Source organism: Aythya ferina (genome assembly GCF_964211825.1).
Source record: "Aythya ferina genome assembly, chromosome: 16".
NCBI classification, from domain to species: Eukaryota; Metazoa; Chordata; class Aves; order Anseriformes; family Anatidae; genus Aythya; species Aythya ferina.
The window spans coordinates 6085322-6112518 of record NC_140315.1 but is presented as its reverse complement, the minus strand read 5'-3'; the positions used below and the strand labels follow the sequence as shown (position 1 = coordinate 6112518).

Genomic DNA, 27197 nt, shown 5'->3' with positions numbered 1-27197 from the left:
ACTTTACAGGGCAAAGAAAGCTGTGCTACAGTCAAGTGATATATTGCTATTGTGACTGTAGGTGTCCTGCATTTAAGAAAACAAGGAAAAATCCTGGGGAAGGGAGTAATTACACTGTCAGCAAACGTGTTTGTGTTAGCAATGAGCGATTCCCTTCCAAGCCCCGCAGCTGCCGGGAGCCTGCATCGCAACATGGCCAATTTCTGGGACAGAAGGTGACTCCATAAACGCAGCAAGAGCTGTAATGTGAGAGACAAAACTCCTGAAGGGAAAAGAGGGAATTAAAAAAAAAAAAAAAAAAAAAAAAGGCAAACCAACAAAAAGCATGCAGAATCATTTACAAAATGTGTTTTCCAGGCGGCTGCAACAACCGCTGGCAGGATTAGGCTTACCGCTTTTAAAGCGGAGGTTAACTGCTTTGATAGAGCGCAGGTGAGGTATATCTTCTGCGTTGCATGTCAGGCAGGATTAGCTACTTGGCAAATTATCAAAGCCAACTGATAGCAAAACAAGTTGGGACTCTCCTACAGTGGCAGTTTAAAACTAGGTGTAACTTCACCCAAAACAAATGAATAGAGCGGGGGTGTGAGGGGACTACCTAAGTAATTAACCCTTCATTAACTTCCCAGCAGATTACAGTGTTTTGCAGAATTCAAGAAGGTCTGGAGAGACTTAAGAGGCTGTTGGGTGGCTGGGAGTAGACTTCAGTTACTGGGTGAGTTGCCTCTGCGTAGTCTGGGCATCCAGTCCAGGCTGCCAGGAGGTGGCCGTGATGTGAAACGGTTCCTTGGGGCCTCCAGCACCCCTGGCTGCTTCGCTCGCAGGTTCCCACATTGCAGGAGCGAGCACACGGTCACCTACTTTCGTCTGGGTGCAGAATGGCTGCTCTGCAGTTTGGGAAGAGTATTTCCAAGTGTTCACCGCGAATGTAAAACCAGCCGGTGAACTGCTGTGCAGAGTTCTGAGAGACGGGTTTTTATGCTGTTTTGAATTAGAAGAGCTGAAGCACTCCAGGAGAAATTCACATACAACAAATTACTAATTCCTCCAAGGAGTCCATGCAGTAGATATCTGCAATGTCTGTAATAGTACAGATAATCATGCACAGGCTTAGAAATGCTGCCCTTTATCTTCAACTGTCTTCAAACAACTTTCTAATTTTGCATTTTTGCCTCTCTGTACCAGGAAATACAAACAAGTTTAAATGCTCACAGTGAACACATGTCTTCGTTTGGCGGCCCAGTTACCCCAACAAGATCCTGCAGCTTGTGGAAACTCAGAGAGTAACCAGTTTTGTAGCACTGCATATGGAAAACCAGGCATGCAAAACTGGATGCTGGGCTGAAAATGTGGTGTGTGGGGATAATGAACGAGACGGGAGGCAATTAACAGGAGAAAAGTGACAATCTGACAACATGCTCAATTAATGTAATCAGATTTCACGTTCACTTCGTGGATGTAGTAAATCAAAGCATAAGTAGGAACGATATGAACTTTTTAATATTAAAAACTATTCCCATAATATGCAAAGTCAGGGAATACCAGTAAATTTGTCTGTCTGTTGCCAATCATTAACTGATTTAGGATAGACCTTGTTGAGTAATTATATTTAATAAGAGCTTGTCCATACAAGCTGCTATCAGATGTCATTTTCTACAGTTTCAAACCAGATATAATGGCTGAGCTGCACACATCAACTCTCTGTAATACTGCACTGTCTTTTTATGGGAGAGGGGTGGGAAAATTCAAAACTGATTATTGTGTGGCTTCCTTTCAGACAGTTGTATTTGATCTAATTTGATTTATTGCTGCACATTTTGAATGAGCAGAAATGTCTTGAGGGGAAACGAGACTTGTTACAGTAATGTTCACGTTAATATAATTTCACCTGCTTGCTTGGTGGGCTCCGCAGTTGGCTGTGTTCATCACTGTTTGGGAGTCTTCTGTATTAAAAAGCTCCTCTTTATCTATTTGCTCTTTCATAGGGATGTAATGAGATTCCCACACCCTCCACAAGTGGTGATTGTGTAACTAATCCATGCTGGCATAATAAAGTCTTCACCTAGATTACTAATATTGCTAAACATATATGCAGGACAAAGGCAGAAGTCTTTTTTTTTTTTTTTTTTTTTTGAGCAAAGCACAGCTGTAACTCACAGGCAATTTTTCTAGGTGGTCCTAGAAGATAGACGTGTTGAACCTCAAGGAGGGAGTTTGGAGGTTAGAAGCTCCACTTCAGTTTTAGAGGAGCGTGTAAACATTTGGGTGCTAATATTACTTGCAGGCACAAAACCACAAACAATTCTCCTGATTGCTCAAGGGCTCCTGGGTCCCCAGTGTAACGCAGCCTGCTCTTTAATGTACTGCCACTGCTTTTCTTCAGCTAAAAGACGTGGGGAGAAGAACCAGTGGCTTCTCTGTCACACTCTTTCTAAGAAAGGCATAAACACTTAAAAAAGCATAAAGAAAGACATAAACACCTATGCATGAAACCATCCACTCTGTCGCGAGGACTCAAGGCTCTTCTGCTCAGAAATTCAGAAAGGAGTATTTGGAGTCAGTTTTGCCACCCGTGTTGTACACAATGGTTGGAAAGGGCCCTATCTGTGCAATTAATTGTTATGTTAAGCCTTGTTCCAGCACCAGTTTGCTTCTGGAATTTATTCACATCTATATTTACAGTCCTAACCCCACGAGCCAGGCCGATACAGGCCAGCACCCACCTTTAAGGTGTCTTGCCTCTGCACCCTGCTAGGTTTCTGTATGGCCTCACATTCTGATGCCAGTAGTACACTTTGTGTGTGCCTCCCAGATGATTCACACCATTCACTGTGCTGGGTGCTGAGTGAGGACAGCTCCATCTCCCCTTAAAACAGCCCCACTAATGGGCACTGGGGCAGCGGCCATCACCCCTGTTCTCTCTGCACCTGGAAACAATAACCAAACCACTCAGTATAAATCCACCCCATTCTCAGGTGGATTTTCAGTGCAAAATGAGGCTTTCCTGCTCTATTTAACTAGGGTGAGTCTTGTTTTCTGGTATTACAAAGGCTTATTCTGGTTTTATTTGGAATCTTTGCTGGTTTCTGTATGCACGCTGTCTCCCTGGCACCACGTACCTACAACAACATGCGTTTGCCTTGCTAAGAGATATCTTAGCCACGAACACCTTCTGATTTTCAGGATAAATTTACTTCTGTCTACAACTGTTTTGGGGGCTGGTGTTCACATCTGACTTCGTTGGGCCAGTCCTGCTTTTGCTCTGGACCTTTTGTGTGTGGGGCTGCTCTCAGCGATGCAGCTTATGTGCATGCCACACACAGACAACTGTGTTCATTTCTGATGGGCTGAAGAAATACCTCCTAAACTAGTTCTTGACATGTTAGGTGTTGGCTAGGGAAGTAATTTGTTCTGCTGACACTGGTTTGGATCTTTCTGTTGTGTTTGCTATTCACCATGAAATCTTCACGAGCAAAAGGGGCCAATTTGCATAAACTATAGGAATAGGAATCTATTTCAACGAAGGGGGAGAGAGAAAAAGTCTGAGGGGAAAAAAAAGATGTATTTTCTTCTTCTCCTGACCTGTTAGGATAAGTTTCAATAGAAACTTCACCAGTTACAGAGTACCTTTATTCTGTATTTTAATATAGCCTGGTTGTATCCCATGAGTGGTCTGAACGAGAGCACATCTAAATCCTTGGGACCTTCACATTTCAGTCTCTATCTGATGTGACATTTAACTTTCTCAACTGCGTTTGCACCCTGAGGCACACAGAAAATGCAAATGCTTGGCCTTCGGAGAAGTCTGCGTCGCTTGCGTTCCCACCTCCATAGCTGCATGTGCCAGCACTGCCTGTGCGGGCTGGGCTGCGGCAGGGTGACAGTCACCTGGGTCACATATCCCCAAGTGACTCTGCCTCTCCTCACCTGCATGCTTGTTAGGGAATTGCTCTTATTACCTGGGCTATAATCCCTCCCTGGGGGGATGCCTTGTGTACAAGATTATTTTCATTTGGCTGCAGAAACTCCTTGTGCCTTTGGCTTCTAAGTCTTTATACCTAGAGGAAAAATCATCTGAAGCAAATGTACCTCACTTGTAAGGTCCAGTAGACAATACCTCACACCAAACGATTGGAGGTAGTTATTGACCGAAGTTTAGTCAATACTTGTTTTGGAAGGGAACTGGTTTTGCTTTTTTGTTTGAAAAGCCATTTGAGGCTTGATCTGCCTCTACTGACTGAGCTGACTAATGTGCAGGGGGAAGCGAGCTGAATCTTCTGGGGTTTGGAGACGGGCTAAAGGCAGGTCTACAGCTGGCATCTCCTCTGTGACCTACCGTACAGCTCTCACAGGCTGAAGGTTTCCCACATTTATTTTTGTATTTCCTTCCTTTTGTTTCTTGCTTCCTCTTCCCTGCTTTCATTCTTTTTGGAAAGGCAATATCTGGCATTTGGACAGGTAAATGTTGTTTCAACAAGATAAATAGTTTTGCAAAAGATGCTTACTTTCTTCAAAAAAATCTTTGTTTTAACAGAGAAAGTGCAAATTAAAACAATTCAGCTGAAGATGCAAAAATAAGATTCTGTCCAAAAGACTCTGAGTTTTCAGGGTGACTGTAAATTTTTGGGTGGCTGAAATTCCTGTAGAAGATGGGGGGGGGGGGGGAAACAACAAACATGTTTTCACCATTTCTAGTGATTCCACTATTTCACCTCAAGGGGGAAGCTGGGTTTATTGAAGTTATTTTTTCCACAGCAGTGGCTATTTGAGTCCTCTCATTCCCCTTTTTCTTTTTCATGCTTTTTTTTTTTTTTTTTTTTTTTTAAACCATATTAAAAATCTTCTAAAATTCCTTATCTTCCTCCCCTCTTTCCCTTTCTAAAATATTCAAATCTTGCTGTGATTTTACTATTCATAAAAGAAAGAAAAAAAAGACAGATGAAAACAATAATTTTCATCAAAGAAAACATTAAAAACTTTTTTTTTAAAGTGAAGTGTTTTGGAGAAAAGGGAAAAAATAAAAGCTGTACTTGAGCACTTCTTAAATGGTGTGTGGATTCAAGGGCTTCACATTTCATCAGCATCCTTAATGAGCTTGAGGTGCCTCTAATAAATCTCAGCCCTTTTAATGAATTCTTTATAGCTCTTAACTGCTTTAGATAGAGGTTGACGAGTGTAACCGGTAGCGCAAAATCTTGGCATGCAATAAGACGAACAGCCCCATCCTTTCCCTCTGGCATCCCATCTGAATTTTTGCAGCAGAGATAACCAAGAATCTGTCACTGCTATGAAGTTTGAAATTTAATTAGGAAACTAATAAAACAGCTCTCATATAGTACTGCAGTTGCCTAGGAGATATTATGTATTGTTTAAGAGCTTCTACCAATGGAGCAGGATTGCATGTGTTAGAGATCTGTTATTTGAGTGAAGAGGGTTTAAGATTGACTGCTTCTCTTTCGTAAACCATTTCCTAGTAGGGTTAATAATTTACTAGAAAGAAATATTGGTACTCCTTGAATGAGCCATTTATACACCACTGAAGGGCAGATACTGAGATTAGTTTCAAATACCACTCATTTCAGAAAGAGACTGGGGGCTCTGTCTCTCCCTTACAGTTTCCATTCTCAGTTGGATTCTCGATGAAAAAGAGCCCCTTTTTTAATTTGTAACCCCAGTGCTCTGGAAATAATCCCAGCACAGTTAGAGCTCTCCTCTTTGGGCTTTTCAGAGACAAAAACTGGGATAAGTTGTCTCAGCCGTAGTGGAGGAGCCATAGGATTGTGAGGGTAGAATCAGATTAGATTTGTCATGATGGATCTTGCTGTAAGGTCTGCCCTGAGTAAATGCTTGGTGTGTTATGTCCAGACAAACTCTTCTTGACTCAATGGAAGTTCTAGAACTGACTTCAAGTAAGGGAGTTTTGGTTTGGTACAATTAGTTTCAATGCATTATCATAGTTAGTAGACTATATTTTATTTTGTTGGTATACCCTATAAAACGTAGTCCTATTGAGTAATCTATAAGTATGCAGCTACTGTATGCAGGTAGTACTAGAATTCATAAGAAAATGGGTTTATTGTACCTAAAGACCATTTAAGATTTCAAATCTTTTTCCCATAGCTCATCAGAAAACCACTGAACTTTGTTTAAATTACTTTTTTTTTTTTTTTTTTGCAATAAGTCAACTTATATTTCAACATGAATAGTTTCTTCAAATAAAACTTTTTTGTTGTTGTTGTTATGAGAATGCCAAGGAAAGCTTCTCTGACCATTTCAAAACCATTGTTTTTGGAAGAATAATTGAAATTCAAAAAATCTACTGAAGCTGTCCCACCCCTCCAAACTCTATCTGTTTGGGCAAAGCAGCATATTCCCGCAACAAAAAGAAACCACATTAAAAGTATTGACCAAGTCTATTTAATATTTATTGCTCTTTGATAACTGAAGGGAATATGAAAATCTTCTCAGCAAGGCGCCATGAGAAGGATTTTCTTGGAGAGCAGTTTCACTGAGAAAATTGTGGCTCCATTATGATTTTCTCAGCTGAGGACCTGGCCTTTTGGCCCCTCAGTAAATGAACATCAGTGAGTATTTTGCACATCCTGGAAGCTCGAAGAAGTAAGGGGATTTTATTGTTCGAAGCTGCAGATAGCACACTAAGCTGAAATGGAGACAGTTGTTTTCCCAAAGCGCTTGGATTGCAGTAGTCTGCAGAGAGGGTGGTATATGGGTTTGTGCAATAGCGTGATTGTTGGAGCCATCCAGTGACAGATGTAGTTAAACTGATTTATTATCAACATAAAGGGTGTTCAATAATAATACAACAATGATGAATCCTCACTTTCTGCTGAAAGGCAGCAACTCACGGCCTGTGGCAGGCAGATGACTGAACTTGTAAGATGAATTCTACAGACTTCAGCTCAACAAAATCAAAATGTTTATCCTTTAAAAATAAGAGATCTTCAGCCTAATTCCAGTCCTCGAGAGTAAAACACTCTGAAATCAATCATATTTTCACAACAGCTCGTAGCCTTGTCTTAACGACTGATAACAAGTGTCTCAGCAGCAGTGTTTGTGGAGCAGCAAGCATCTTTATCTGGCTGTGACACGGGTGGGGAGGCAGGACTCTGCTGGTAGATCTGTTGTTGTCTTTGCCGAAGTGTCAAGTGAGTCATTTCACCTTGATGAACAATAGTGACCTCATTAGGGTTTTGTGAGCCATGACTGACTAATGAATGTGGTGCTGGGCTCCTTCCACAAGGTAGCGAGTTCCCTTGAGCCAAGCAGTTGATGAAATTATATCTGTGAGCATCTGACATACCGGGCAAACTGCGCTGAGCCGATGGCGGAGTCCGACCAACAACACATCATTAAGACTTTCTTATGGTTAGGAATGAGTTGCATGGACTGAAATGGTTTTCCTGCAGGCTGAATGGCTCTTGGGAATGTTATTTGGTTATGGAGCTTGCTGCCTCTCAGTTATGGGTTTGAATCCAGCCTTATTAAGTTACTGAAAAATTATTACACCTTATCCCTACTGGAAGGGCTGTGCTCCAAATGGGATGTCCATAGTGTGCCTGAAAGTCATATTTTGTGCACGGAATATGGGGTGCAGCCATTCAGAAGCACGAATGAATAAGAATGTGCCACAGGCATCACCGAGGAGGGGAACACCTTGGAGTAAGGATAGGGTTAAACTTCCATCTCTGTGGTATAATTACTGAGAGAAATGGGCTGCTTGTAATTATGATGATATTAAACCTGATAAAATTTTTGGGCCAGATTTTTTCCTCATTTATACTGGTATGAATCAGGAGACTGAGAGGAGACCTTGGCCAAATGGAGTTCTTCAGATAAACCTCAGGCTAAAGATTTCAATCTTTCACTCCCATGATACCCCTTCAAACAGCTTGTTTGCTCTTCTGTTAGAGGCCAGGTATATTTATGGTGCAAACTATACAAAGATTACTGCTGTTAATTAACTATGTTCTAAACTTCTTAATCTCACCCTCTTCAGGAGCACTAAAATAATTTACACACAAAAACAATAGCGTTGAAAAAGTTTCCATCTGTTTTTTATCTTTTCCAAGAAATTTTCAGATGTTGGCCCTTTTCCCAGCAGACCATCTCCCCGAGGAAGCATATCTTGACCAAGATGCCTTCCCAAACTACGCTAATGAAGGTGGTTCTATGTGAGTCACAAGGACTTTCCTCTTCTTTCGTGAGATATGAGCGATGCTCTTTGGGGAGGAAAACAAAAAAAATCAGTGTTTGTAGTCAGGAGAAAGCATGACAACCTATAAGTGTCACCTGATTTTAGCTGATGCAGACAGAGCTATATAGGGGCTAGACAGTCAGGTGATGTAAATCATGCAACTCCATTGACTTGCTGATGAGCTGTCCTTAAAAATTCCACATATAAAGTCAGCATATGACATTAGTAAATCTGGTATAGCAACATGGCTTTGGATGCAAACCATTTCTAACACTGAACAGATTCAAAAGCAAAATGAAAAGGTATTTATGAAAGAATTACAAGCAAAATCTAAATAAACAAACTTATTTATTTGCAATGCATAATTTCAGCAGTTTTATTTATAACGATTCCTTGGTTCTGTTACAGATAAAAGCTGTTATACAATATGTTATCTCAATGACTATCTAGCAATCGTTCTTAATTTTATTTACTTAAATACTTGCAAGCTTTCTTAGCATGTACAGCTACAAAGTAATGAGAAAATTTTGATTGCTAAGCGTAACTTCTCTAAATCACTGTTCTCATAGCAGAAGTTCTAAAGAAGAAATAAAAATAGGAAGGTCTTCTACAGCAGGCCTCTCCACTCCTGAACTCTCCTCTCAAGTGGAAAAAAAAGAATAAACTCCTATTTTTGTACATTCTGTACACTTTACACATCACCAGCAATGTTGCAAGAAATTAACAATGAAATTAATGGTGTTAAATTCATAACAACAGCAACCAAAAACACATCCCACAATGATGAAAAATTGGCCTGGTCCAAATAGAATAAAATTTTTAAAATTTGGCTGTTCCAAAGAAAGGAGAAGAAACTCCTTGTAAAGAAGGGAATACGCTTTTCTGTGAAGATGGCAACAGAAGCTGACATCATAGCAGTTTTGCTGATCCCCTGTTGCACTGACTCCAGGTTTCTGTGGCTTTCCCAAATTCAGAATGTGTCCATACAGCTGTGGCTCCAGTTCAGGTCAAAACTGGAAAGTAACTGACTCCAATGGCAAACTTTGTGTCTGAGGGCATGTGAATATCAAAAGAGTAACTGATATTGCAAAACTTTTATTATCTGGGGCACAAAAAGCCCCAAAAATGCAGCTCATGGGATTTTGCCATTCCTGCTGCAAACTCCCCTGGTAGCATTTTGTTGCAGTCACAAGCAAAAAGCCCTCATTGTCTCAGAGATGTGGGCAGCAACTTTTTAGTCTTTAAGATATTTTTGAGTAAATAAATACTTCACTTATTCTCCAACTCCCTGAAGAATTACCTTATGGCTCCTTCTCCCTACAGACTGCTGTTTTGAATCCTTTATTTTAGTCTCCCATGCCAAGAAGATAAGAATTGTCTTTTGGAGCTGTGTGTTCTCCTCTGATGCATCGAGGCAGTTTGGAAGTCATTTCATGAGTCTCATTTGGTCCCAGATAGGTGCTCAAGCCAGGCACAGAGCCCATGGTGCAGGGAAGTGGTGCCAAGGGGGCAATGCATCCCTGTGTCCTGTGCCGTGGGGTGCAGCCCCCTGCCCAGACTCATCCTGCTGCAGTCTGGCAGGACTGAGTCCTCCTCCTGTAGCTCAGCACGGGGCTGCCCCTGGCAATGTGCAAGTCAAGCTTTTCAGCATTTTGATAAATGGCTATCAAAAAGTTGTGTTCCCCCCAGGTAGGATGCAATTGCTGCCTGGGAAGCAGTGTTAGACAGTAAGAAAGACAGTAAGGACAGTAGAAACAGAAAAGTCCTGCGTGCACTTTCTGCTGTCTTCATTGCAACCAGCTTTCACCAAGCTTTACACCTCTGGGTAGAAAAACAGAACAGCGTGCGACAAGGCAGGAATTGATTTTGCCATGTATAAAAATGGTTGGGTTTTGCTTGCTCTGGTGCTGCTCAGATTTATCTGTGATTTGCGGATCTGAACTGGCCTTCTGGGTTAAAGACAATACCGGAGCAAAGAGCAGCAGCCCAGCCCACAGCTGAGCCTCCTTGTCCTCCTCCTGCATCCTTGTCGTGGAGCTGAGGTGTGAGGGCTGGCGAGCAGCACCTGCCTCCTGCCCCTGCTGAGCCCCTGGCTGCTGGCAACACTGCATGCCCCAGGCCGGGATGCTCTGGGAAATGGGCATCTCTGCTTTCTCCACCTGGGCGTTAGATGACCCCGACATGGACGAGGATGGTGGCAGGAGGAAAAGGACTTTGTTCCTCGCCTCCATTTGAACTAACAATTCACATCGCCCTGCTATTTTCACACAAAAGGGTATTTGGTAATTTTGTATTCTATAACAATGAGTCTGGTATTTCCGTAGCGATGCATATTGTTATAATCTCTCTCTGCTTTGTTTCCTCGACATATTTTTTTATTAAAAAGTCTTCCCAGTCTTAAATAAGTACAGAATAAGTGTGGTCATTCCGGGAACATGAGAGGCCTGATTATCTGACCATCAAAGCCTATGCTGTAAACAGGATACTAGTAAACAGGAACTGAACCCCATATGGAGAGTTTGTGGTTTTCTTCAGCCTCTGTTTGTTATGTCTTACATCCTGTTAATTATAGAAAAAGAGCTGGAAAGTTGGAAATAATCTTTTCTCTAGATTATTTCCAGCTTCCCTCAGATAGAAGAAAATGCAGTATAGCACTGTCTTACCTTGCTTCCTTCAGATGTAAAGCATTAAGACAATTCATTCCAAGGGGATCACTTTTCAAGGGGATTATGAGTAGATTTTTTTTTAATTACAGAATGAAAATTAAGATCTTATATCATCTTATTCAGGGAATCCTTTTAATTTTAGCAGCACTTTTTAGTGTATTGTTTGGAGTTTGAGATCTTTTGCTGCCTTTTTAGAGATTTGTATGATTGCTTTAATTCTGGGTAGGTGCAATTTGGAACAAAAACAAATGGCAGAATCTACTTTAAACTCATGTTTTTCAAGATATTTATGCTGTTAAGAACTTCTGCTGGTAGTGTGCCTCTTCTAGCCTGCTGGGATCATTTGCTTAGCTGCAGCGGGTTGTGCGTGCATCTGAGAGGTTTCTTCAGAGCTGGGCAGAGCAGAGAGCTAAGCCTTGTTCTTTACCTTTGCTTTCTATGAATGATTGCCCATTTTTCCAACACGATTCAGTCCAAATTTCCAATGTTGACAAAATGATTCAGAAGCGAAACACTGGAAAGCTTTGTCCCTGAAGTCCTGCATTTTGCGGTACATTCCTGTTTTTTCTTAACAACCTGCTTTGGAGTTCTGGTGCCCGAGGGAGCCATCTCGGAGGACAGTGTAAGAGGTTTTTGCTTTGTTTAGACCCACTCTTATCAGATTAGGTTTTGGTTTTGCAAAACAAAAAGCCAAAATCTATTTGGTTCAAGGTTCCATGTTATCTGTGATGAATTGACAGTGCCAGCCACTGCTGATATTTCTTAGACAGCCCTGAACTGGCGACCACAAATAAATCTCCTGTTATGTTATTTTTCAGCTCTCTACTCTCAACACTGTTTCTTTAAACAGCTCTCTGATGCTAACCATCTGCTCCAAATTGCTGCATTACTCTTCAGCTCCGTAAGGCCAAGTCCCATGTGCTCTACCCCCAGCAGCAGGCTCAGCATCCAGGCTCAAGCTGAGTCCTCCCTCTGTGACACAGAGCCCCAGCTGCTATCGGGTCTCATCCCTGATAGACGGGAGGAAGATGGGAAGATATCTCCTGCCCCGCATCCCCAGGCTTGAGGCCTTGTAGCACCTCCAGTCCCAGGGCTGCTGTTGGGACAGGAAGATCCTTTCAGGATTATGGGATCACCAGAAAGAAAGGGCTGCCTCCGAACGAGATGGGTGGGATGTTATAAAAAACACTTGGTTCTGGCATAACTCTGCTCCCATTAAACTCAAGGAATAAAACTTCTACCAACTTTACCAGGAGCAGAGTGCGGCTAGTGAGAGCTTTTGAAGATCCCACTGTATAGCTGCACCCACTTTATGTATCCATTTTAATGACATGATTAATAAAATACCAATGGAGCTCCAAACAGTTCTGTGTTCGTTTTCCAAAGCAGTTTGACTCATCCATAATCATAACCAGACTTCCAATTACACTGGATTTTAATTGTTCTTCTTTAAGGATAATTATTAGTACTCTGAAAAAAATTACTGTGAGTAGCTGGTGATGAGTAGGAATAGGCATCCTCGCTTCTCTCAGTCTGTTCTGTCATTTGAGTTATGAGGAATGTAATCGGATATGTGACACCCAGACGGAGCGTGGTTTCCAGGATCTGAGAGTGCTCTGTTTCAGTTAATGTGTTAATTTGGGCTCCATCTTCTCATTTGTTCTGCTTTGATCTATCATTTCATAAAGCCAAAGCACCAGATTAAGTGTGTGTGCTTGATTTATGTGCAAGACTGCATTTGCATACACATTAATATTTTTAAAGTTTTGGTCCAAATTTCTGCGAGCCATGGTATGGAGTAATACGAGCTGTAATTTCACACTGCATGGCAATGACTGGTGGGAATAAAATTGTCCTGCAATTTGGCCATCTTCACATACCAGCAGCTATTTTCCATTTGGAAATTTTGAATATTGCCAATTGAAATATATCTGTAAGCAAGCTGTAAGGCGAGGCATTGCAGGAGCTGAAGGGCATGGAGCAGGAGGCTGAACCACATGCTCACCCTATCTGGATTTTAAAGAACTGAGATTAAAGTATCAGCAAGAGGGACTTATTCTTTCTGCCTGAGAAGTAAAGAAAAACCCAGGAACTTGATCATTCAGAAGATTTTCACATGAGTGCTTAGAAAGAAAAATCCTGACTGGGAGAACAGTTAGGACTGAATTTTCTTATGTGCTGTCTGAGAGGTTAAATTTGCTTTTGTGCACAGCACAGGGCTGCTTTTTGGTGTGGTGGTATTTATATTCACCTAGTTAAAATGCCAGTGCCAGGATCCCGCTGCCATTTATCCGTAAGCACAGATTATACATGTGTAAGGAGGGTGTCATTCTGACAAGCTGGGTCTTTAAACTTTCATGGCTTTGGAAAGTTAAAGAGTTTTTTTTTTTTTTTTTTTTTTCCTCTGACACCTAGCCCAAGGGGGTTAGTAGAGCTGCTAAGAAATGATTGAACTTTTGTAATAATTTCTTTTTGAAATTCACGCTGGATCCTTTGAGACATAAGGTAATACCGTAATGTGAATATAATCATATAATCCTTTTAGTTTTATTATAGTAATTATTGGAATTAAGACAGTATTGTTTTAATAATACTGTTTTTCTTCAAAGTGCTCCACAAGCTCCATATTATAATTCGTTTTATTTTAAAAAAGGCTCCCGGGGGAAATGCTGATTTTTAGAAATGTGCACTTGGAAAATATCTGTTACAGTGCTACTTCCACACATGATGGTGAAATTTAGGAAAGTTTCAGGAAAAAAAAGGGTCAGGATACTAGCCTACCACTCTGCTAAACATCTCAGCTGGTACAGCAGAGGGGTGGAGGGCTCTGGGTCAGCCTCTGCTCTGCAGCCCTCAGCTGGGGACCTGGGACTTTACACTTTGGTTGTGCTCCCTTAGCTATCAGATAAGCCGGATCTCCCCTTCTGCAGCTGGAAATGTTTGACTTTGTTCTTTGCTAGAATTTAAAGCTCTGCTTGGGTTAGTTTGATTTCTGGTTGACCGGCTGGCTGCAGCGAGGCTGGTTTGTGTTTGGTTGGGAGGATCTCTGCCCCGTCACTGCTGGGGCTTTGCACGTCACACTGGGGAGGTTTGCCGAGTGGGAAGACTTTCCCCTTTCCTAGAAGTGGTCGATAACTGGATTTGTCTGCCAAAGTCTAGGATTTTATTCAGTAAAAAGATCATCTTAAATGTAAAATTGATGTCCTCTGCCCTCTGATGGTTACTGATTTGAACATGTCTGGTTCATGGCCTGGCTCACCCATGGATCTGAAGTTTTGTAGACCCGTGGCTTGCTCAGGGCTACCAGCCTTTATCAGATCTGGACTCAAACCCAGAGGCAGCTGGATTGGAGAGCTACCCGCTCAGTCAGAAGACGTCGCTTTCCCTCCATGTCCTTTTAGCTTCATAAATGTGTAGCACAATTTTGCCTCCTTTTAGCTTGTCAGAATAATCTAATCCAGACATTTCTGATTTAAATTAGAGCCTTTTCCAACTAACAAACTTTCAGAACCGCCTCTCCTTCTAATCCCTTCTTATTTATTTATTTTTATATATCTTGTCTTGACAAATTATGTTGCTTCATGTCATCTCAAACGATGTGGTATAAAATTAAAAGAAAAGCCACTTTGTAATGTATCAAAATGTTATTAAAAAAGCCCCCAAACGTTTCTCATTTTTGCTCACAACTAATCCCAAGTGGCAGCGGACTGTGAGGTTTTCTGTGAATGCATTTACAATAGGAGCCAACCACACATTTCACTGAATCAACAGGCTTGTCTTGAGATATTTATGACATGATTGTTGAAACTTCTGTTTAGTCAGCCATCCCCAGGAAAGACGGCGTTTTTGATAGTGCCTGAAGGAATTAGGCACACGTTGTCAAAAGGGTCTTCGAAACACCTGAAAGCCCACTGAAAACAGAGCTTGGGTAGCTCAGTCAGTTAGGGTCTTGCAAATACAGTGCCGGGTTCCCACTGTGAAGGGATGGAAATGGGATGTGTAACACCCCCACCAGCTGGAGCCAGCAGCAGCACAGCTCTCTTCGCCATCACCAGCAGCGACAGAGCAGCAACAATCCCATTTTGTCACAGGGACTGAGACACTACCCTTAGCTCTGGATGTGTCACCTATAAAAACTAAACTAAACTACAATCATTGTCTGTCTGCATGGCTTAGGGGCTGACTTTCTGTCACTCCCAGGGAGGGTGCTGCCCTTCGGTTCCCCCAGGGAAGGCAGGTTGCCTCTGAGATGCGACTCTGGCTCACTTCTGGTGGAGGACTACGTGCCAGTTAGCAAGCATCCCATTGCTCTGCATAATGTTTGTAGTCCAAGTTAACTCCAGGGCAAGCAGGAGCTCTTTCTGTACGTGGGGCTCCATCTGTAAGACCCCTGAGGAGTGTTAGCAGCAGACCCTGTTCCCCATGGATGGAGAGCAGAGGATTCTTCTGCAGTGGCCATGTTGGGAGACCGTGCTGCCAGGCTGAAGCCGACCTTGGTCCCGGCTCCCCAGCCGCCGCCTCTTACCACAACCCCTCCGAGTGTCATCTGAACTATTTTTCCAACTAGAGCCAGACTGCTTCATCATGTCCTCGGTATGAAAAAACTTGCGAAGGGGGCAACCTTTGATCCCTAAAAGCTTTCAGAAGTGTTAATTCCATGTCTGGAATATAGTCACGAAGCGACCGAATTCCAGTGCGCAGAAGAGCACAGGCTGCACCCGGGGGGGTGAACGCAGCCTGCTCAAAGCTGTGCCATGTGGAGAAGGGCACTTCTCGCTGGGCTTTGTGTTTGGGCTTTTATGATGCTTTTAATATGAGAGACTCTTATCATGGTTCATTTGCTTCCATGCTTGTGGTTTTGCCACTGGGGAGCAATTATAGGATCCTGTGATTCATGCTCAGGGAAGAGCTGAAGTTTAGATGGTGAATTATGTGGCTATTTTTTGGTGGACTTTTGTTGGTATCAAGCTAGAAGATGTTAAAGCACTTTGGTCCAATTAAGCTGATGATTATCTGGTGCATGGCCACACGGCGTATTTTGTTAGCTACGCTCCTTGACTGTTTGGAAAGGAAATACCGATAGAAATTTAAACACAAGCTGTTAATGATTTGCCTTTGCTACAATAAAGGCAGACTCTTAATTAAGATCCACTATGATTTTTTCCAGTGTTTTATTATTTGCTTTGAGTTTCCAGAATGTCTATGCTCTAACCGTTTCATTTTGTTTCCTTTTTTGTCCCACCAGTATTGATGTCACTTGGAGATTTGATTGTCAACATCATAAAAACAGCACCAGAAAAAGCCACAAGATATTGCATAAAGTCCAGAATGACTGAAAATTGGTGGACTTTTTCAGGAGATACATTTTTTCACTGGTGAGTAGGTGGAGCCATTTTATTTTTCTCCATTGCAGTCTAGAACAATTCAAGCTTCTGAGACTCGTATTTTGATGTCATTGATCATCTTGCTGGAACAATGCAGCAGAGTTTCTCCCCAGTGTCAAAATTGTAAATTATATATGTTTCATACTCCATCATTAATTAGGAACAGTTTTCTTCCATTTAAATAATGTTATTTCTCGAGGTGGGAAGAGGATTTCTTTGACTGATCATCCTTCATTAAATTAGCCGTAGAAATGGTTTGCATCTTCTGAGGTTGAATGTAAATCTAAGCAAAACACTTATTGCAAAGTCTGAAACTGGGCAAAACTTTTTGCAGCCCTGAGGCTCAGATGAAGTCTGGAGTGATGGTCAAAAGAGTCCTCAAATGAAAGGAAGGAAGGAATTTTAAGGAAAAAACAAAAACAAACACGTGTGAATGTTTGTTCTCTTCTCAAGCATTTGAGGGGTTTGAAAATTGCACCCAAAGTGGAACGTTAAGTTCAACCTCAACTTTGTGCAAGAATTTGGAATCCCTTTGTAGTATTTTAGTGATGTAAAGTGTGCGGGGAAGTGCTGCAGCCAGCCCTTGTGAGAGCAGATCACCCCGTGGGGAGGTTTGTGCACAGCTCCTCTGCTGCAGGATGGCTGCAGAGCAGCACCAGAGTGGGGCGTCTGAGCCATTGTCCTGGCTGGGACTGGCTCTGAAAATTAGGGGGGTGAGAATTACCTTCTCCGTGCTTCCTCCTCTTTCTCACCAATGTTTCTACTATAAGCACCGATCAGATGCAAAACAGCTTCAGAACAAGTTTTTTTTTCCTCTGTCAATTGTCCTTCTGTGAAAAACAGCCCTCCAACAGACAGTCGGTCGTCTGCCTGATGTATTCACTGATAGCACACAAGTAGCACTTCTGGGATCATTAACTGAATTAAGCTGAATACCATATTTTCACCTGGTATATTCAGATTTCTTAGTGGAGCTTTTTGGGTTGTTAGCCTTCTGCCACCTTAACCTCCTTAAGACATGAGAGAGCTGTACAGGGAGAAATACATGCTCCAAAAGGGGATCTCTGCCCTGCGGACATAGGTTCCCAAACCATTACACAATCAAAAGCATCTGACTCAGACAGTGATGGGTCTTGGACAGGAGCAATTAACCCAAAATAAATTATCCATTGTGAACAGTATACATAACACGACTTCACACAGTGTGTCTCACTTTGATAATATTCCTCCACAAATTTACATGACACAAGGAGAAAAGAAAAGGAGGGATGTTTCTGTTTTGGTTTGGGTTCTCCGCAGCTGAAAAGGAGTTTGTTTCTTTTCCAAGAAATTCAACCTTACTCTAACCAGATGGCACATCGTCATTGGTTTGAAATGCTGCTCCTTGAAATAATTCTGGAGTCTTAAAACTCACAGGAAAATCTCTCTCTTGTTTTTTTTTTTTTTTTTTTTTTTTTTTTTCATTGCTAGAGGGGAAAACTGTTTCCAGAACAGCTCCAGGTTCGATGCAGACCGGGTCACTGGAGTTTGACCCAATCTGGGAAGCTGTGGACCATGACTGTGATTGGCAACCCCATCTCCTGGAGGTGCGGGTTCCCCAGAGAGGCAGTGTGTGATGTTCTGGGGATGTGAAACGGGTACTACGTGTGATGCTCTCAAACACGTTCTGCTGTTGGACTCTTTCCTTCATGGGCTATGTAAACAAACAACAGATTAGGGGGCACTGGAGCCTGATCTGGCTGCAGTTTCTGTTATAAAAAAAAATAAATAAAAGGATAAACTGTCCACAGCAAAACATGTTATGGAAATCTAGGTTTTAGGCAACAAAAAGCATGGATAGCTGATCAAGACTGGGGATGAGAAAGAAGCAGAAAAGAAGTAGTGTAGTGATATGCCTTGATTTTAGGCATATCACTACACCTTTGATTTTTTAACAGGATTTCTGTTACTGTTTAAAAGTGAGAAGCCAGACCTGTGGCCTGGCGTTTGGTGGGCAACAGCAGGGAGGTTGGGCTCCTGGAGAGGACAGTGAGAGGGGGACCTTCAGTTCCTCCAGGTTCTCCCCTTCTTCAGCAGTGCTGACTTGGTCTTTCCCTGACTTAGGTTCATCCAGATATTTGTCAGACAAGCTTCAAAAGAGCAAAGCAGAAAGGATGTCGTTTCCATTTAACACAAAAGAGCTGTTTTCCCAGGTATCATCCTAGTGCCTATCCTAAAACTGTATAAAACATTCTGTCAGTTACAGAATATACACAAATAAAATATACACACGGGGTTTAGGAGGATGAAATCCAGATGGAAGGTTGTTTTCTCAACAGCAAACATGGGCCAAACCCTAATGTGCTGCAGACTGGCACGGCTGCCCGAGGACAATGCCAGTTTGCTGCAGGAGGGCCCAGGCACATTTTCCTCCACATTTTCCTCTACAGGCTGCACTCCTGCTGCCTGAGCTGCATCCCTGGTGTACACGGGCTTCAGCTCTCCTTTATAATTACCTCTGTGGCTGCAGCGAGCTCACAGCGGCTGCGATTTCATCCACCTGAATGTGATTCTGGGGACATGGGTTGGGGCAGCGGCGTGAACACAACTTGTGTTTATCCCCTGGGCTGTGAGTCCAGCAGCTGCTCCTATTAGGAAGATCTGCATATGGCCTTGGCACAGTTTTAAATGAATCAACTGTTCTTCATGGGTGGGGACAGAAAATCTGTCTCCTTTGGACTTGCAGTCATAGCTGTAACATTAAGCTTGCGTTTGGGGTGCAGGCAAAAATTTGATTAAAGAAATAATAATCTTTCAAAATTAGAGTTTTTAAAGTAATTAAAAAAAGAAAATAAGCGGTGTGAGAAGATGAGGAAAGAGTACATGTATGTATTCATAGTCATCTAAATATAAAACTTAGTTTTGAATGCTAATCTCTGCCTCTCCCCGTTCTCTCACATCCCCTGCCACCAGGGCAGCGTACGCCTAGAGAAGGAATACATCTGGCAGGTAGAGTCAGCCTCGGTAATTCCCATCGCACAACGGGAAAGGCTTGTTGCTTACTGCATAACATCTCATTTCTGTGCAGGTCCTGTTGGTCAGGGCAGGAGAGAGGGAGCTGGGAGGATTGCTTTCTGACATTGCACGTGCCGGATGGCAAACCCTTTTGGGTCATTCCCCGAGGATTTTACATTCCCTTAGCTTTGGTTTCAGTGGCAGTTTGGCACATATATAGCAATTGGATATTTAAATGCAACTGTGTCTGGCCTTTCTGTTTTGAAAAGGTAGGACTTAGAAAGGATAGATGTCTCCAAAGCCTGGGTGGTGTGGGGAAGGTGAGCAGGGGATGCCTCTTCCAACAAAGCAGCAAACCAAAGGAAGTGAGGAGAAGGCAGAGTCAGAGGCAGGAAAAGCAGAGTCTTTTTAACACGCTCTGTATTTAAACTCCCTGCTAGGAGACATGGAGAGGGCTAAGAGTTTAGGAGGGTTCTAAATTCAGGGAAGAAAAATCCATCCAGCGGTGTTACAGACAGTAATAGTAAAGTGCCTGGGAGTGCCCTCTCCCCATGGATCTCAGGTGGCTGAGCATAGTGCAGGGAAGCATTGTGCCACACCGGCTGCTGCTCGCTGGGCAGCCGCTACCCCTCCACACCCTCATCCAGGGTGGCTGCAGCCAGCCCCAGTGCTCTTACGGAGCCCAAACAGATATTTCACAAGGCAGCTTTGAGATGTGATTAATGCGGACAAATCACTTTGAAATTTTGGGATGAAAGGGGCTGCAGAGCTGCTAAGTCTAGCCCCAAACTTGCTTCGTGCGATGCGAAAGCGATAACTGAGTTGACAAAACTCATTAAGCGCAGCACCTTTATCGTCTGCTGTAATCTGGAAAATGTTGCAACACAAAATGTTGGCCAGCTACCAGCACATCATCATCCCATTTCAGTTACAGAACAGCGACACGGTGATAAGCTCCTACTTGTTCGGCATCGAGGGCTCCTGGGATGATGTGTTGGGAAATTCCCCACCGGGTACCGAAGGTTTTACTTGACGGCCTCGTGCTGGACTGGGGAGGATTGGAGCTGCCCCCACCGGTGGCTGCAGTGCTGGCAGCTCAGGGGGCAAAGGCTCCGGCAGGGCTCCAACAAGCAGTGATAGACGTGGGCAGCAGTTGCAAAAAGCCGCTCTGAAAAATGCTGTACGGATTTCACAATTAGGACACGTGTCAGTCTTACCAGGATTAAGATGAGCCCGGTCCTTCTCATACAGCTGATCTCCACTGGAAGGACGTGAGAGCTGTTTTTCTGGTTTTGTTGTTACAAGCAGAGATAATTAAGGTTTGGAGCAGGAACGTTTTATTTTGGTGGACAAAGAGATGGAAGAAGCTTTTGGCATGGTGATAGCATTTCGGAAACACTTTGTGAGAGTCCAGAGTCTGGCTGCTGCCTGGAATAGAGAAAAACTAGTTAGGTTTTGGGGGGGGAGGGTTCCCCTATATTTTCTTATAGTAAAATAAATTCAGTGTCTGAGCAAAACAGTCCATGCAGTCTATTGTTGGGTTCATAGGGAAATGTAACAAACAGTATTTTCAAGTGGTTTTGTATTCCAGTGAGACTATTTCACAAGCTTGTTCTTAGCACTTATGGAACCCTTTATATTTTCAGAGCTCCTGAAAACAACAAACTTGCTAAAAAAATACAAGTGCTATTTTTAGTGCTGTAATGTCTAAAATAATAGCACATTGACAGGAACTTCATCCATTTCAATAGGATGCCACAGCGCTGGGCGGTTTATGGTCCTGCTCCAGTTCCCAACCGGCTGGGCTCAGACAGCCGAGCTGGGCTCGCCGCGACCCAGCCTGGGTGGGCACATTGTTCGGGCTGGCCGGCCCTGCCGCCAAGCCGCCTGGGTTGTAGCAATCTCTTCACCCTCTGCTGAAACGCAGCCCCCTCTGCGATAAAACCTGGCCTCCCTTCAACACCACCACAAGTCCGCAGCTCCTGCTTTCTAGCGGGAAGCCTGAGCTTGGAAAAAACGCCTTTTCGGCTGGAGCACCCCTCCCTGCTTGCTAATTTTTGACCCTCTCCTTGATTATTCAGTGAAATCTCCCAGCTGTTATTCTTCCCATCCCTGCATTCCTTTCCCAGCATTTTATGACAGCTCAGGGGGCTCTCTGCGAGCACTGAGCACCTCCTTTGGCATAAAGGCAAGGAGTGGGGCAGAGGTGCCAGCCCCAGCCAGCAGCTCTCGGAGCCAGCCATCCGAGCTGCCCCCGAGCAGCCCATCTCTTCTCACTGTAACCCTGCTGTTTCTCCCAAAATGTAACATGAATCCGAGAGCAGCTTTGTTGAACTATAATCTGGGTCAACAGTGTTTGGTAGGTTGAAAGGTCACACTGAAACCCCATCTGTTTTAGCTCTCCATTGGAACCATGAAAGTACTTTAAACTTGAGATGTTCTGTAGCATTCCTAAATTATCAGTAATGTGTAGTGACACCAAGAACTGTGGTCTAGAAATGCCATGTCTCTGTCTCTCTCCTTTTTTTTTTTTGATCTAACTGGGAGAAGCATCGGATTTAGGAAGTAAATTCAAATCAGCTGGACATAGGTCAGTGGCTGTGTGTGGAGAGGGACGGGACGGTAGGTGCCTCTGGCCCATAAAAAGCCTGTCCTACTGAGATCTGGCTCCAGGGCTTATTAAATACCAGCCATTTTTGACTAGTAAAAGACCAAACAAAATGTGCTTTTTCTCCTTTGATGATTAAATTCAGCCTGACGTGAGGGGTATCATTTATATAAACACTTGCTTTTATGCATGTGCTGTCCTAAGAGATTAGCACACTCGCACGCTCACTTTTAAGGCTGTTTTGCTTTCAGGTGGGAGCGAATGTAACCCCCCAGACTGCGGGAAGACCCAGAGTGTCAGTGAGGCCAGGGCACATCTGCCTTTCTTCTCTTGCTTGGGTTCCAGCCAGCTCTTTTCAGAATCTGCCCTGGAAGAGGTCGGCACCGCTGGTTCCCACTGCTCCTCGGCCCAGGTCCAGAGCTCTCCTGAACCCCTTCCAACGCTGTCAATGTCTGCGTGCGCCAGGGACCCCTTGTTCAGCGGCTTAATTCTGGAGCGTAAAGAAACAAGCTCACGTGGGAGGAAGGTCAGAGCACTGATGCTTTTATTTTACTCCAGGGGCAAACGTAGATGAGGTCTAAGTATCTCCGAGCAGTTGGTTTGTTTTACCCATTTTACATCACGGTGTTAAGGCAATCAGGGCTGTGCTTGGTCTCTGCTGTAACAGGGGAGTGGCCAAGGCTGCAGCTGCAGGAATTGCTTTTTCTGTTAATATGAGAGAATCAACCAGCTTTAACTTCAACAGCATTTCATAGTTTCCTCAATGCCTCTGCTGCACGGTGTAAGGCACAACTGAATTGCGGGCGATTTGCCCTATAAGAGTGACCCTGGCTGCACTCAGGGGAGAAGAGTGTGCCCCAGCCTTCCTCCCCGCCAGAGAGCAGCGCATCCTTCTGAGGATCTGATGGCTGCCCCAAACATCCCATCCCAAATCAGCCGAGCTAGACTGGAAATAAGTCTTTGCAAATTCAGCTGGTAAGAGAGGTAGAGATGAGGGGCTGGCAGGGCTGGGGTCATTTCCCCCTGACATGGCAAAGGCCACCAGTAAATGTCTGTGACTTTTTCATAGGGGGCTGTTGTCCATGGGAGACTGATAGGCACTGATTGGCACTAGGGCTGCAGAAGGAATGGAAAGCAGGGGCAGCATCTTCACTGTGCAGTGTCCTTGAGACATCTTTGCTTATCAACAGAGAGCTCCCTGCAGGCATAGACCTCTCTCGGATCAGGGCAGCTTTCTATGCACGTATTCCCAGTACCTTGCTGACAGCCCCTGATACAGCATGGGTTTCAAACTGGACTGTAAGCTCAAGACCACACTGGTTTCTATTATTTATGGCTAACACAGAGACAGCAACACCCCCGGCGCCCTCCCCCTGCCACCTTTAACCTTTCAGCTCTGCCCGCTGCCTCCCTGTCCCCATGGACTACAAAGCTGAGAACCAAGCTCCTCGCTCCGGACTGCAGCATGATAATTGAGCAGAGTCACGCTAGCTACAGGGAGACAAATCTGCAACTGATTATGAGGTTTTCTTCTCAATTAATTGTCAGAAGCAAAGGGATGTTTGATGTTTAATGTCTTTTCCTTCTTGTTAAATGCATTCTCTTTGCCACCCATCCTCAGACACTGGGAATAGACAGAGTTGGACAACGCAGCGGCTGCGGACTTGTCACTGTATTCATGCATAATCTGTCTCAGGCGTTTGTCTGCTGTTTTGATGTTACAGGTCTGCAGGGGACTTTGCTTTTAGATTTGTTGACAGAGTGACATTGACATCTTACTTAGAGGCACCGGATGAATCCTAAGCCCAAGCTCAGGCTGTGAGGTTTAGATGCCGTGCAAGTTTTCTGGGGCAGGAGCAGGAGGACGCATCTCTTCTGCCCTCCGTGGGCATGGTGTCTGGTTGCCAACATTACAGTATGCCTGGCCTGCCCTCACAGGCCTGTCTTTGGACTGGGGAAGACACTTCTATCTTTAAAAATTGTTCTTGGAGATGATGTTTCTTCACGTGGTCTGAATCCAGGACCAGAACTTTGACTGTATTTGTGGGAAGAACGTAGGGAAACAGCAACGGGAAGGAGGTTAGAAAGCTGTGGAGGTGAGAGGAACCAAGGTGTGCCCTGTGTGACCAAACAACAGGGACTTCATGTAAGGTGAAAATCTGGTACCAAAAGGCCAATTAGTCTGTGAAACCTTCTACTTTTGTACATAATTCATTTCTATTATTTAAAAAAAAATGGTAAATACATCAACAGTTTGTGGGCATTTAACAAAATGAAAAGCTTTTCCAGTATTTTACAAATATAGGCTTTACAAAGGTGCAGAGGAGTACCAGTTCATTTTTGAGCCCCCAAAACGAAGCTCAGCATCCTGGGGTATCTCAGCATGGCTGAAGGCATTTCAGGAGCTGGCAGAGAGCATCCTCCTCATTGTTCACAAAGCACAACACCTCCAGACTAGGTAAAATCCTCATCCCAGTCAGGGCAGTGGCAAAATCTGTCCTTGTTCATATGGGGCTCAGTTTCATCCTTAGGGTCTTCCATAAAGGCAGCTCAATGCTGTTGGGACTCTAAATTAAGCACAACTTGAAAGATTTGAACTAATTTTAATTCAGCAAATTACTGGCAGAGCTCTGATGTAGACTTTAAGAATTCCTGGCTCCCAGTCCTCTGCTCCGGCCACAGGCAGGATTGAACTGATTACAGAAAATCTTTGGGAGACTCATTATTTTAGATCTAATATTTTGAACTTTCAGGAAGATCCAATGTAGATTGGAATGTAATAAATAGATCTATAAAAAGGAAAAACAGAGACCATGCTCTTGTGACTTGGAAATTGCCAGAGAAAGTAAATAAGTTACCAATTACACCAATTATTTGAGATAAATCTCTAATTTGTTTTGTTTTAGGAATAACCTGGATGCCATATTCGACTCAGTAGTAATGAAAATCACATTTGAGGTGCTATACATCCCATTTCAGATCTTCTAGGGAAACTGAAAAGTTACAGTAATGGCTTAAATTCTGCTTAACCGCTTTATTACAGCTAGAGAGGAGGTTTATATGCATATGTTTTTACATACATATGTATAAACTGAATAACTGAAAAGTTTGGCAGTTTTTGCTGTGCTGAATGGGATAGGGAGCGGGACAGATTCCGAGAAAAACTCAGCCCTGCATATGAATCTGCCTGACTGATTTTTCTGGTGCAGTTAATAACGTCCTTTGAATGCACTGCACAAGCCGAGTCAATAATTGTTTATTCAGCCTCGATGCACAAGCCAGTTGTGCACCACATACCGTCCAGCTGGCATTTCTCCCGACCAGTCTGTGCTTTTTAGGCATAGAAGTTCAGGCATCTCTGGCTATTGGAGATGAAGGTTTAAGTATCATGTAGCTAAACTTCAGCACTGCTTGCTTTGGTTGGAAGTTTTGATTCTCCTTCCTGCCTAAGGAAAAAAATACAATGATGTGGACTTTTGCTTTGCTTATTTTTTTTTTCATGTAAATTAACTAAATGTTTAAATGTGTTGTCAGGTTTTATTCCAGCTGCAGCAGAAGTTCAAGCAATCCTTATCTTATCAAAACCAGTGTAACCTCTCTTCACCTTCCACACACAGCTTCTTTAAGGTGTGTCAAACTGAGCCCCCAAACAAATGAGTGACTTTAAAGAAAACTGGGCAACATGAAAACCTCATGCCTTATTCATGTTATCTCCCTCTGCTTTGCTGAAATCCATCCTTAGTTTTCAAGCAGGGAAGGTGCCAGGCAGCAGTGGCAAAAGCAAAGAAGAATTTCTCATTAAAAAAAAAATACTGCTTCAGGAAGTATGCAGACTGAGTCCCAAAAACTGTTTGTTGAAATTCTGTGTTCTTCTTTCAGGTTTCTCAAACAGACCCTGCTTTTCTGAAAAAGGGATATAAGGACAAATTCAGCTCACATCATCCTCAGTTCCTTTGGCTGACATGTAGCTTACTGTTGGATGCATGTAAGTAGATGTGATACTTTTATACTTCACAGAAGTCTTCATACAAGGTCATTCCTGCAGGCACTATGATACGTGGCGATACTGCCTTCTGTTTGCATGGTGGCACAAATATTCTGACATGCACCTTGGTGAGTGCAATACAAATTAGAGGCAGTCCCCTGGCTAACAGCAGTGTGTCAGAGAGGAAGGAAACAAAGCCAAAATGGAAATTAGGACAACAGCTAGCCAAGAAAGAAGTGCTGTCTGTGATAAGGAAAAGGAGAGCATGGCAGAAAAAAGAGCTCCTTGGGAAGTGGGTGAGGTCCTTGCTGAGATGCTGCAGCGTGAACTTGGGCTATGGCCACCAGCAGCACCTCGTCCCCGCCCTCCTACAGCATGGGTCTCACTCCTGAATGTGTCACCAAAATTGGTGCCTCTGAGGCAAAGGCCACTTCACATAAGAACAGAGGCAGTGTTGTTCTTGCATGAAGCATAACCAGAAAGGTTGCTTCTGTGATACGTCAGCTAGGTGTTATAACTTGTTTTATTCAGGTTAGGGGTGGCAGGAAAAAAAACTGTGGGGAAAGGAGGGAGGAAGGAGAGCCTTTCAGATAAAACCAGAGTGAATGTGTTTGACTTTCTCACTAGAACCAGAGAACTAGTATTTCTGTTGCTGCTGAAATTTTTAGGTGTTTGAGGGATGATTTTTCATGCAGAATCTTCTACAAAGAAAGATATAACAGAAATACAGGGCCAGCATTGGGAGCTACTGCCCCACAAGTAGAGGTGCACTGTGTCCTGTCTGATCGATCCTGCGTTCCAGCTAAGAGATACAAGCAATACCTCAAATCAGCTGCCAGGTTGACAGGGTGAAGGTGAGGGCCTGGCTGTGCATCCTGCACTGCAGGCTGACTGGGAGGAACGCTGTGAAGTCTCCGGCCACCACCAGTAACAGGCAGTGAGGGTGGGACCTGTTTTGCACAGCCTCCCTGCTGAGGTGGCTTGGATGAATGGCCTGGAGGTGGCTGTGGGTTGGGTTTTTGGTCTTCACCCCTGGTGCTGGTTCAGCTCTGCCTGGGGAGGTGCCTGCCCTGTCTGTGCTCATACACACACCCCGTCATTTCGGCTCACACGAGTGCAAGGGAGGCTGGCTGTGGTTTGTGGGGTCATTGTGTTATCTCTTGGGCTGTGCAGGGGGCCTGGAGGCGAGATGCTGAGGGTCTTCTGAAACGAAGCCTCAAATCCAACCTAGTAAATTAAGCTGCGGCATATGCAACACATCATTACAGTATTTATATTTGCAGCCTCCAGCTCCAGTATCAAAAAGCCTCAGAGATGGATGCAATAAATAGCCAGTTCACAGAGG

General features: G+C 43.6%; 1 protein-coding gene across 21 annotated transcripts in view; it reads left to right on the top strand.

The window, feature by feature from the left end:
• Positions 1-27197, top strand: part of LOC311445534 (uncharacterized protein) — a 265193-nt gene that overhangs the window by 182789 nt on the left and 55207 nt on the right. For 10 of the 21 annotated variants that reach the window (XR_014698481.1, XM_084537764.1, XM_084537756.1 and 7 more), the window contains exons 3-5: positions 16127-16256; positions 17736-17851; positions 25747-25852. Coding sequence is in view for 9 of the 21 variants with exons in the window: in XM_084537764.1 (XP_084393890.1) it covers positions 17771-17851; positions 25747-25852 (187 nt within the window). In the remaining 12 variants the exon portion in view is untranslated. Of the gene's footprint in view, positions 1-2904; positions 3023-16126; positions 16257-17735; positions 18171-18368; positions 18458-25746; positions 25853-27197 lie in introns of those variants that run through there. The other 11 variants (XR_014698473.1, XR_014698475.1, XR_014698477.1 and 8 more) reach the window with 5 other exon arrangements.